The 10,971-nt window shown below is 59.8% G+C and overlaps 2 protein-coding genes across 3 annotated transcripts in view; one reads left to right on the plus strand and one right to left on the minus strand.

The window, feature by feature from the left end:
* Positions 1 to 7,415, minus strand: part of PSD (pleckstrin and Sec7 domain containing) — a 16,590-nt gene extending 9,175 nt beyond the window's left edge. The window contains exons 1-8 of one of the 2 annotated variants that reach the window (XM_007470402.1): positions 7,155 to 7,226; positions 6,204 to 6,262; positions 4,196 to 4,442; positions 3,819 to 3,921; positions 2,966 to 3,326; positions 1,808 to 2,248; positions 444 to 638; positions 197 to 277 (exon numbers count right to left, since the gene is read on the minus strand). In XM_007470402.1, coding sequence (XP_007470464.1) covers positions 197 to 277; positions 444 to 638; positions 1,808 to 2,235 — 704 coding nt within the window. In that variant the 5' untranslated portion in view covers positions 2,236 to 2,248; positions 2,966 to 3,326; positions 3,819 to 3,921; ... (1 more) ...; positions 6,204 to 6,262; positions 7,155 to 7,226. Of the gene's footprint in view, positions 1 to 196; positions 278 to 443; positions 639 to 1,807; positions 2,249 to 2,965; positions 3,327 to 3,818; positions 3,922 to 4,195; positions 4,933 to 6,203; positions 6,263 to 7,154; positions 7,227 to 7,364 lie in introns of those variants that run through there. The other variant, XM_007470401.1, reaches the window with a different exon arrangement.
* Positions 7,416 to 7,921: 506 nt separating this feature from the next.
* FBXL15 (F-box and leucine rich repeat protein 15) lies at positions 7,922 to 10,789 on the plus strand. Its single transcript, XM_007470403.1, has 4 exons — positions 7,922 to 8,778; positions 8,952 to 9,105; positions 9,459 to 9,964; positions 10,461 to 10,789. The coding sequence occupies exons 1-4, from the start codon at positions 8,726 to 8,728 to the stop codon at positions 10,648 to 10,650; spliced, it is 903 nt and encodes a 300-aa protein (XP_007470465.1). The 5' UTR covers positions 7,922 to 8,725; the 3' UTR covers positions 10,651 to 10,789.
* The last annotated feature ends 182 nt before the right edge of the window (positions 10,790 to 10,971 follow it).

The following is a 10,971-nucleotide window of genomic DNA, read 5'->3' on the forward strand; positions in this document are numbered from 1 at the left end:
GGTAAGAGCGGACATGTCACCCCTACCCAAGGTCCCCTTACCAGGCAGCCCTGGCTCTTGGCCATGCCCAGACAGCTTGGGAAAGGGTGGCTTCAGGGCAGTTTAGGGGAGTCACGGGGCTCAGAGGAGGCATAACTGAGGCCCTGCACACCAGGCCTGGAGAGCAGGCACTGCCCTCAAAAGGCTGGACACCCACCTGAGAGCTTGGTCCAGAGTCATGCCCGTGAAGACAAAGAACTTCAGGTACTCTCCAGCCACAAGTTTGCTGAAGTCATTGCTGTGGGCAGGGCAGAGACACAGGTGGAGTCTCAAGGGGGAGTGTCAAGGGGCCAGGTGGGGTTTACCTAGAGACCTGGGGGTATTAGATACAGGGGATGTGGAGGTGCTGCCCACAGGATGCATCCCTTCTCCCCCCATTCTCAATCCCAGCCCAGTGCCTTTACTTCTTGCCCAGGTGCCGGGCCACATCCGCCTTCCTGAAGCCGTCTAGTCGGTACAGCCTCTTAGCTAGGCGCTGCGCAGCCTCCAGGTCTGCTTTCTGCCCATTGGACAAGGTGTCTGTGCTTCCCAGGGCCAGCCGCTCTGTGCTGTCCAGCTCTGAGTCCGAATCAGACACGAGCTGGCTCAGGGGCGGTTCACTGCCAGGGTAGAACACCAGCTCAGAGGTGGGGCAAGCCCTCGGGGGCCATCCAGATCCTTCCTCTGCCTCCAGACCCAGTAGACAGAGGAGGGAAGATTGGGACATGGGGAAGGCATTTTTCTTTTCTCCAGAGAAGGAGATTCATTCCATCAGCCTACTCCATCATTACCACCTCTCTGTGGAAGTCCTGCCTCAAATCTAACCCACATCCTGGCTGCTTTCCCCAAAGCTCCCTAAGTTTGCTATTAGACATAGATTCCCCATTCCCACACTGGACCTACTCAGGACAGAGTCCTCTGTGTCTGAGAGTATGGGCAAAGATAGGATAGATGGACTGCTAGGGAGGAACAGTGGAGGGTCAGACAAAGATGTGAAGGCAGCAGGGACACTTTCCTGCTCCTATGTCTTTCCTCTTCCCGCCTTTTAGGGAGAGGAGCCTCCTCTGGTGCTTCTCTTACACCCTCAAAGAAGCAGGCTCTGGGGTAGAGGGTATTGGGGGTCAGAGTGAATTCGTCATCCCCTGTCTCCTTCTGCCTTCCTTTCCCACCCCAGCTGCTCTACTCACAAAACCACCTGTCACCCCAGAGACAGAGGCCAGAAACTCCTAGTTGCTAGGCAACCCTGTCTCCCTGGCCACCCCCTCCTGTTGCCATGGCTTCAGGGACTGAGGGGGTAGCTGGCAGAGGGGAGAGCAGAAAGGTTAGACTGGTGAAAGGACTTCCTGGAGAAGGGTGAGAGACCCTAGATTGCAGGGGGGAGGTGACATGGGAGGGAAGCAAAAGGAGAAGCTGGTGGCTGCATCTTTGGGAGAAACCTCCAGGCTGGCTGAGGGTAAGATCAGAAGAATTCTAAGCAGGTTAGGGCTCTGTCTGGGGAGGGAAGGGCCCTTCTAGAGAAAGAGGAGGGTGTCCTCTAGGGACCCTTCAATCCTAAACCATGGTTTCGCAAGTCACTGGGTCTGAGACCAAGGCGGCGGGCTGTGAGGGGCTCCCACTCACAGCCAATGGAAGTAGACCTCCAAATGAGAAAACACATCTGTGTCCCCTAAGCACTCCTGTCAGGGGTCCGGAATACAAGCTACATCTTCACACTCAGGCTCTGCCCCTTAGAGCAACTGTTCCTGGGGCCCTGGGGCCTCAAGTCTGAGGACCCAGAGGAATCACTCACCTGCCCAGGGGAGCTGCCCCCAGCCCATAGCTGTCTTCTGAGCGGCAGGGACTAGGGGGCTCCCTCCTTGGGGCCTGCTTGGCTCCAGCCTCTGCCTCCTCTTCCTCCCCTCTCTGTGTCCAAGGCCCATCAGCAGCAGAGCTGGTACCAGAATCCGGTTCGAGAGGGGCAAGTGGGGCAGGAGCAGGTGGGTCAGGCCTGGGGGCAGGGGGCTGGGGAGGCAGCTCAAAGGTGAAGAAGGGGCTCTGGGTTGGGCCAGGGGAGGCCAGGGCCTCCAGCGAGGCGAGGCTGGTGTAGGAGGTGCCCTTGGCCCGGTGTGACTCCAAGATGGCTTCAAACACACAACTGAAAGAGTCGGGCCCATCAGCCAAGGGGCTGGTCCCAGGTAGAAAGGGCAGAGGCGACTTGAGAGGCCCGGAGTGAGGCATTCGGGTGCCTGGCCTGCAGGGGCAGGGAGCAGAATCTCTGATCAGGGCCTACAGGACAGCTCTCGGGTAGCATTTCATTGAACTTTCATACCGACTCTGTGAAGGGGACTATCATCCCCTTTTCACAGGCTCCCAGCCCCCGAAAAGAGCCACCCGGGTACGGGGTCCCCACCACAGGTTTGCCAAGCTATTCAGTGACCCTGGGGCACCCCAGCCCTACGCATGCCCGACGCCCAGTCCCCTTCCTCTCTCACTCCCTGTTAATCTCCCTTCCTCTCCTTCTCCCTGATCCTCTCCCCTCCTGCCATCCCATTTCTATTTCTGGCAACATCTTAGGAAAAGAAGGTGAGGCTCCAGGCTGCAGTGGGGTGTGAGGCAGAGAGGAAGGCCCCTACACGCCACGTTCTCCTGCTGGGATCCAGGATCTAGCCTGATGCTCCCGTGCCCCCAGGCTTGATTCTGACCTCGGCCTGTCACTCTGCCCCTGGCTCTCAATAGAACCCCTTTCCTCCTCTATCCTGGCTGCCCCTCTACCCTCCTGGGCTCTTGCTGACGGTCCCCACAGCCCCCGCACCCTGCCAGGCCTCAGTACAGCGCCCTATCAGCACACCGCTTTGTCCTGACATTCCCGGCCCCACCCTTGTCTCTATTCCCATCCCTTTGAGCCCAGCTCTGGCTCTGGGCCAGTGGGAAGGAGCAAGCCACTTTCCTCTCCCACTCCCCCACTCACCGGGCCCCTTCTGAGGCCTCAAACACCTCGTCGTCCACATCCTCTTCCCCACCTGCCTCATCCTCGTCCTCATTGCCACTGCCCAGGCTGGAACGAGGGCCAAGGCATGGGCCGGGACGTGGGGCAGGTGGGCGGGCAGTGCCAGGCGGGCCCTCAGAGCTGGGCTGACTCTCGATGGCCGAGTCAGCCTCTTCCCGCTCAGCCAGCACCTCATCGATGTCGGTCTCGCGGTAGCACCTCAGGGGCACTGTGTCCAGGTCCGTCTCGGAGTACTTGGCTGCTCGCCCCACAGCCACCCCAGAGCCCTGCCCTGAGCCCACCCCAGGTGGAGATGGGGGGGCCTGCTCTGGGGGCTTAGCACCTGCAGTGTGCACAGGCATCCCGGTCAGGAGGTTATTCAGGTCAGCTCCCTGTCCTGATTCTGTTCTCAGAAGGAACTCTCCCCCACTGCCTCAAACTGGCAGGAAGTTCTTTCACTGTCTAGCCGCCATTCCTCCTGCTACAAACTCAGCTTGTTCCTGGTGCCAGTGGAACTCATTTCAAATCAAGTTCTTATCAAACAGCTTTGAGGGTCCTGAGGGAGACCAGCCTCTTTTCTACTCCAAGGAATGACCCTTGACATCCTGCCACCCCCTCCCTCCACTACCCAGCTTCCTCCAAGTGCCCAACCTAGCTGCCATCCCCCAACCCCCTATCATAACACAGATGGATAGACTGAGGCCTAGAGAGGCATTAGCTGACTCAGAAGCCCAGGAAAGAATAGGGGGAGGTTTAAAGGAAGGCTCCCTAGCCCGCCATGGCTGCTGTGGAAAAGGCCCTGTCCTGTTCCCCTTGCCTCAGTCCCAGGCCTTACCTGAGCTGGGGGAGTCCAAAGAGCCATAGAAGAATTCCCATTTGGCTCGAGCGATTCTCTGGGCACGAGAGGAGACTTCTCTGGGTGAGGACCAGGTGTCCCCCTAAGCCAAGGAGGGAGACATAGACACAGGCACCCAGAGATAAAGCCAGACACACAAAGACACAAGAACATGGGACAGAAACACAGAAAGAAAAACATACAGGGACAGAGGTGCAGAGACATAAGGACAAACAAAGAGGGCAAGAAAGAGGCAGATTTAGCACAGATTGAAGGATTCAGAGTGAAGAGCTGTTAGGCCCAAGACCACCAAGAAGACAAGCCTTGGCCTTTGCTGGGTCTCTGGGGTTCCAGGGAGCCCAAGGGAGATCACATACCTGGTTAAGGAGTCCAGTGTCAGCAGGTCCTCGGAATAATGTGGCCAGGTGCTCAGAGGGTCCCCCCAACCCATTGGGGAGAGAGGAGTAAAGACCGTCTGCTCCGACCTGAGGTTGAGCTGGTGGCCCGTGTAAAAGGCCCTGGCCGCCAGGCAGAGTTGAGCCTCCTCCAGCTGGGAGTGGGTCTGATGTGGATGCTTCTAGCCGCAGCTTTCGGTTGGAGCCAGGACCAAGGGCTGGGGTGGAACTGGGAGGAGAGACCCCACCCAGGTCCCAGCTCCGACTCAAGCCTCCGGGAGAAGGTAGCCCATTCAGTGGCCTCACGCTGGACTTCTCCACAAAGCGGAATATGACCACAGAGCTCCGGGCCCCTGGTGGGGGCTGCCCAGTGGGTGAAGAGGGTGCCCAGGGTGAGGGAGCAACACGGGGTGAAGGGGGGCCACGCAGGGGTGTACAGGGTGCTGTCACACGTCCAAGTTCCCGGCCTCGGGGACTTGGACCTGCCACCCGCCGTAGTAGGGAGCCTGTGCTGCCATACGTGCTGGCCGGGGGGCTCTGGGGCACTGGGCCTTCGGGGAGCCAGCGGCGTGGGCATCGTGGCGGGGAGATGGCACAGTCGCCTTCCGAGCAGAAGCGCATGGCACCCTGGGCCATGCTGGGGCCGGGGGTCAGGCTGGGGGGGCAGGGATGGCCAGGCCAGGTGGGGAGTGAGGGGGCAGCATACTCTTCAGACAGGCCTGCAAGAGAGGAAGGGGAGGAGGGGGTGAACTGCCGGGGAGTCGGGTGGACAGGAGAGCAGAGACAGGGAAGGGAAAGCCGGCTGGGGTCACTGAGCACCAGGGGTCTAGCCCACGCCGGGACTATGGCATCATTGATCCCACCCCTGGGGGTGGTGATCAGTCTTCCTGCTGGGGCTACTTCCATGGAGGCCTGAAGAGGAAAGAACTGTACCCCCAGTGGGCCCCTGGCTCCTCTCCTTTCTGCCTGGGGGCTCTAAGCATCACCCTGGGAGGAGAGGGGAAGGTATTTCAGAAGTGGAGTGAGCTCAGAGTTCCTGTGGCATTTTGGAGCTACTTCTGGTGGGGGCGGGGGAAGACTGCTGCCCCACCCTCAGGACCAGAAGTACCCAGCCAGCCATCACCATCGTCCAGCCATGGACCTTCCACAGTCTCTCTATAGAAGCCCCTCACTCAGGGGGAGAGAACTCAGGCCTTCTGGAAGGAGAGGGAGGAAGAATGGGGGTGGTATACAGGGACATGAGGGGCTGAGAGGCATAGGTGAAAGGGAAGAGAAAGGCCTGAACAGAGGCTCCTCCTCTACTACATACATGCTGAATGGGAAAGGGACCTTCTTGTTCTCCATACAGGTACACATACTCATGCACACACACACATAAGGACAAATAATATCGGTACACAGCTAACACATTCATAGACAACACCCTCCAGCACACACAGACACAGGCACACACACACACTGCTCAAAGACACACCCTCATACACTCTCACAGTCATAACAAATATGTGTGTAATGGAAAGGCACATGCTTGTTTTACACACACACTGCAATCAAACAGGAACACACAAAGAGATACCCAAATATACACACAGGTCCTCATTTTCCAAGGCACATTAGAGACACAGGCATATCAGACACTCACAGACACTTACTGGCCACAGTCACACACATACAGATGCATCCTCACACACATCTGTAAACAGGGACATACACCCTCTCCCCCAACCCCCACCAGTCACTGGTCTCTGGGGTGGGGGCAGGGTGAAGGCTGAACCAGACCCTCTCCCCATCTCTCCCCCCACCCCCCAGGCGTATGACAGATCTTGTCCAACCCAGGAAGGACCATAAAGGGGTAAAGGGGCCCCTGGTGGCAATGCAGGGTAGGGGCAAGGGTCAGGAGCAGCAACCCTGCCAGGCAGGTTTCTGAAGCTCAATCGGGGCCCAGCGCACCCCCAGTGCAGCCCTGGACTCGAGCCGCCTCAGTACTCACCGCTGCTCGCCTGGAGCTGGGGCCGAGGAGAGGCAGGGGAGAGGCTGGGCCCAGCTCAGCTGTGAAGGCAGCGCGACTCCCGCTTGCTCCCGCTTGCTCCAGGCCCGCCCGCCTCTCAGTCCCTCCTTCCCCCCTACGCGCGGCTCAGAGCTAATCCTCCCCCCCACCCCGCCCTTTCCCGGGGCCCTGAGCCCCGGAGGCTGGCCCCCCTTCTCGACGCTAGGTCCCCGCTGGGCAATCCCGCCAACCTGAGACCCGCCCCTGAGGAGGGGGAGGACGTATGGAACCTCTGGTCTGTTCTTCAGACCCTCACATGACCCACCCCAATCGTGTCCACGTCCCTCTCTTCCACCACCCCGAGCCGCACGCAGGACCCAGCTGCACACGCGTGTCCCGCTCCAGACCCCACGCGTGTCCCTAGGAGGTTGCCACATGACCTGTTACATGCCACATGCGCTCCCGCCCCCACGAGCACGCGGCCGCGCCAGCACACGGTACGGGTGTAGACTGGACCCGCCCCCTAAATCCAGGAGACCATCAGTTTATGGAAGAAAGATCTAGGGAGCACTGCCTCAAACCCTCCGGATGTTCTAAGACTAGGACTCAGGAGACACAACCCTGACCACTCGCTCAGGATGCAGCAGAAGGGATGTTAGTCAGACTTCAAAAAGAACTTCCTTGCTGCCTGAGTTAGGCATCCTGCCCGTCTGGTAAGAGGTTAGACGGAATGACGCTTGAACTAGAGGAAGTGGGAGACAGGCAACCCTTGTGTCCTTGGCCAAGGTAGAAGCGGGCCCGGCTATTTTAAGAAAGCACCGCTAAAGTTACTAGGGCAACTGCTCTCCTTGGGAACTCCAGGGCAGGCAAGTGGTGACCTCGGAAGGAAGAAGGGGTCTGTTCGAGTGGTCAGGGGGCGCAAGAACTTGCGAGGCGGGGGTGCGCGGGGCTCACCGCGGGGAGGGGCTGCGCGGGCTCGGCGTGGTGCTGAAGGGGACAGCGCCAGATTTGTCACACTGCGCAGGCGCAGAAGCGGGAACAACGCTGGGATGGGGAGGAGGCGCGCGGCCCGCGGTGGTGCGCGCCCACTTGACTCGAGCACAGATCTGTCCTCCCAGCTACCCTTCCCCAAGCAGGCGGAGGAAAAGGGAGCAAGTCCCTCACCCAAACTGACCCTCCTTGGTCTTTCCCCGCTGCTGTTTACTCCCTTCTCGCATCATGGGAGTGGGGGTGGGGTGAGGGAGGGTGGAGGAGTGTGAAAGGGATTTTGGGAAAACCAGGATGCCTGAGTTCTTTATCCCGACTCGCTTGACCCCGGACAAGGTGCTGCGTCTCCAGGGCCTCGGTTTCATCTTCAAAGTGGAGTGACGGAACAGACATGCCCACCTTGCAGAGGTGCCGAAGCCCTGATAATGGATGGGAAGAATTTTTCGTTATGAAGAGGCAGGTGAAAGGGTTGCACGACGGGAAAGTGCAACCCTGCTGGGGCGGGGGGGGGGGGGGGGGGGGTGGGGACAGCTGGACCGGGAAAGGGACTTGGTGGGCCCTTGACCTTCCCGTGTCTCCATCTCCTGTTCCCTCTCACCTCTTCCCCTAGCAGGTGGTCCCTCTTTTCCCTCTCTTCCTCCTAAACGTGACTGTAAGAGCATGCTGTCCCCCAGTTCCAGGGCCAACTTGGTTCTCCCTGGGGGTGGGCACCTTCTCACCCATCCCCCCCTACCGTCACGGGGGGGGGCGGATTACTGCCCCAGGGCGGGCCCAGCCCCAGACCCCACAACTAAACCCCCAGGCCAACCGATAAGCAGTATTCCTGGCGGGCTGACCTGATCACTTATTCTTCTCAGGACTCTAGACCTCCTGGGTAAAGGAAAGGGACCCAGTTGGAGATACAGTCCTTCTCGACCCTACATTTCTCCCTCCAAGGTGTAAACCCGTTACAAATTTTCCGAGAATGGAAGGGGTTGGATAGCTCTGTACTTCACAATTAACCAGGGATGGGAGGTTTGGGCAAGTTTGCTTGATGAAGGAAGGAAAATTCTAGCTTTCCTCATTCAATTCATTCAGCAATTCTTGGGTATCTACTACGTGCCAGGCAATAAGATCCTGGACAGTTTTTCCCCATTTTTCAAACTCGCTAAACGCCATCAGAGGGCAGAGAAAATAGGCCCAGAACCTTAACAGTCCTGGCCCCGCCCCTTATACGTTTGTCTTTGCCTGCTCCTCCCATCACTTCACTTTGAGGCGGCCACTGGCCCAAAACGAAAAAAGCCAGTCTCTGCTGCACCATCGCATTCTTCAGCCTCGGGGCTCAAGCCCTGTAGCGGAGAAGGCGAGGTCTAACTTTACACCACCGGCCTGTTTCGCCTCTAGTTTCGGGATCCATCCGGAACACTTTCAGACAGGATCCTCAGTGAGTCGGCACTCGATTGAATCGGTCTGTTTCTACAGCCAAAGTAGGCGGGTTCGCTGCGGCCGCTCCAGGCCAAAGCAAGAAAACCTTACTGCGCACGCGCAGTAGACAACCGATGGAGCCACAGATGGAGCAGTCCGGAGGGGAGCAAGAGCCCGGAGCCGTCAGGTACCGAGAACCGGAGAGGCCGAGAGAGGGAAAAAAGGCCTGGGGGAGGGGAGCTGAACCAGAGCCGGGTCTGGGGGTCGCTTTTAGGAGCCGGGGCTTAGGAGCATAACGGAGGCGGACTCGCAGGTAACAGCAACCCGATGACGCCGCCGCCAACGCCCCTTTGCCCGCAGGCTCCTGGACCTGCCCTGGGAAGACGTTCTGCTCCCACACGTCCTGAGCCGTGTGCCGCTGCGCCAGCTGCTCCGGCTGCAGCGCGTCAGTCGGGCCTTCCGGGCGCTAGTGCAGCTGCACCTGGCCGGGCTGCGCCGCTTCGACGCCGCTCAGGTAAGCCTGGGGCCGGAGCCCCACCCCCTTCTGGATACTGCCCCCGCCCCGGCTCCAGCCCCGCCTCCAACCCCCTGTCCCCAGCCCTGAACCTCCAGCCCCCAGCTCCGCTGTCTACCCTTCGGAATCCGCCTTGGGCCTCTAGGAATGACCTGGAAGCGATCCACGCAGCGAGAAGTACTCTCAAAGGGCGAGTACCGGGAATCAATTCAGAGGGCGCGTAGGGTCTCTCTTGGGAGGTCAGGTGGCAAGCCCCGAGGGCGACCTGCTGCCAGGAAAGCACTCCTCAGGGACGGGTAGGCAGCGTCCGCCCCCGGAACCAGCTGAGAGTCGAGGTGCTTCTCCGCCCGTAGGTGGGTCCGCAGATCCCGCAGGCCGCATTGGCCTGGCTGCTGCGGGACGCCGAGGGGCTGCAGGAGCTGGCGCTGGCGCCGTGTCACGAATGGCTGTCGGACGAGGATCTGGTGCCGGTGCTGGCGCGGAATCCCCAGCTGCGGAGTGTGGCGCTGGCCGGCTGCGGGCAACTGAGCCGCCGCGCGCTGGGGGCGCTGGCCGAGGGCTGCCCCCGCCTGCAGCGCCTTTCGCTCGCGCACTGTGACTGGGTAGATGGGCTGGCGCTGCGCGGCCTCGCTGACCGCTGTCCGGCCCTTGAGGAACTGGACCTCACCGCCTGCCGACAGCTCAAGGATGAGGCCATCGTGTACCTGGCGCAGAGGCGCGGCGCAGGCCTTCGCAGCCTCTCGCTGGCGGTCAACGCCAATGTGGGGGACGTCGCCGTCCAGGAGTTGGCTCGCAACTGCCCGGAACTCCAGCACCTCGACCTAACCGGCTGCCTCCGGGTCGGAAGCGACGGTGTCAGGTGCCTGGGCCTGGGGTCGGTGGTATGGGAGGAGGGCAATCAATTAGCCTCTGGGGGTCGGGGCGGGCTGTAGTTGTTGAAAGGCAGAACTGGGGTTTCTGTATCTTCCTGCTACCACGGCACCCCCATTCTGAACAGGAAGGGCCTCTAGGAATGCCTAGGCCAGAGAGCCCACAGTTTAAAAACTTTTTTGAACCAGTATTTACACATTGGGAGATTTCACATACAGAGTACAAGTCAGATTTCTGGCTGTTCTTCAACAAGGGGAAAACCTTGCAATCCTGGGCACAGCTGAGAAGCAGGTTCCCTGTTTCAGAGACAGGAAGTCTCTGGTTCACTGGACGCATTAAGTGTTATGACCCCAAATCGGGTCTCCTCCCTTCTGTACGGAGGGAAGAAGTATGCCCCGAACTGGAGGGAGACAGGGGCTTTGCCGGCTCCCCCACCGTGGGTGTAGCGGCTTCACGCCCCTCACCTCACCCGGCTCCTCCCCCAGGACGCTGGCCGAGTACTGCCCCGTGCTGCGCTCGCTGCGGGTGAGGCACTGCCACCATGTGGCCGAGCCCAGCCTAAGCCGTTTGCGGAAGCGCGGCGTGGACATCGATGTGGAGCCTCCGCTGCATCAGGCCCTGGTGCTGCTACAGGACATGGCAGGCTTTGCACCCTTTGTCAACCTGCAGGTCTGACCCGCCTGCCGATGGGCACAGCTGGACTGTGTGGCGGGGCTTCACTGTGAACCGTAGGGAAACTGAACTGTGGGGGCCTCGGCTGAGAGGCCAGTGCCCTGCCCTACCCTGGAGCTTCAAATAAAGAGCTTTTTACCCCTTCTTGCCTGGCGCTGCTGCCCTGTTGGAGATAGGGGATGTAAAGCTGGGAGAGACAGACATAGTACTCCAGCACCCCAGCTGTGAAATGACCAGAATGTACTCACACCTTCCTGGGGCTACCTTTACTGTGCCCATGGCAGCTCCAAGAGGAGGTTAACACTGGAGCAAGGAAGTAGGGAA

This window comes from Lipotes vexillifer, unplaced genomic scaffold (genome assembly GCF_000442215.2).
Source record: "Lipotes vexillifer unplaced genomic scaffold, Lipotes_vexillifer_v1.1 scaffold916, whole genome shotgun sequence".
Classification (NCBI taxonomy): Eukaryota; Metazoa; Chordata; class Mammalia; order Artiodactyla; family Lipotidae; genus Lipotes; species Lipotes vexillifer.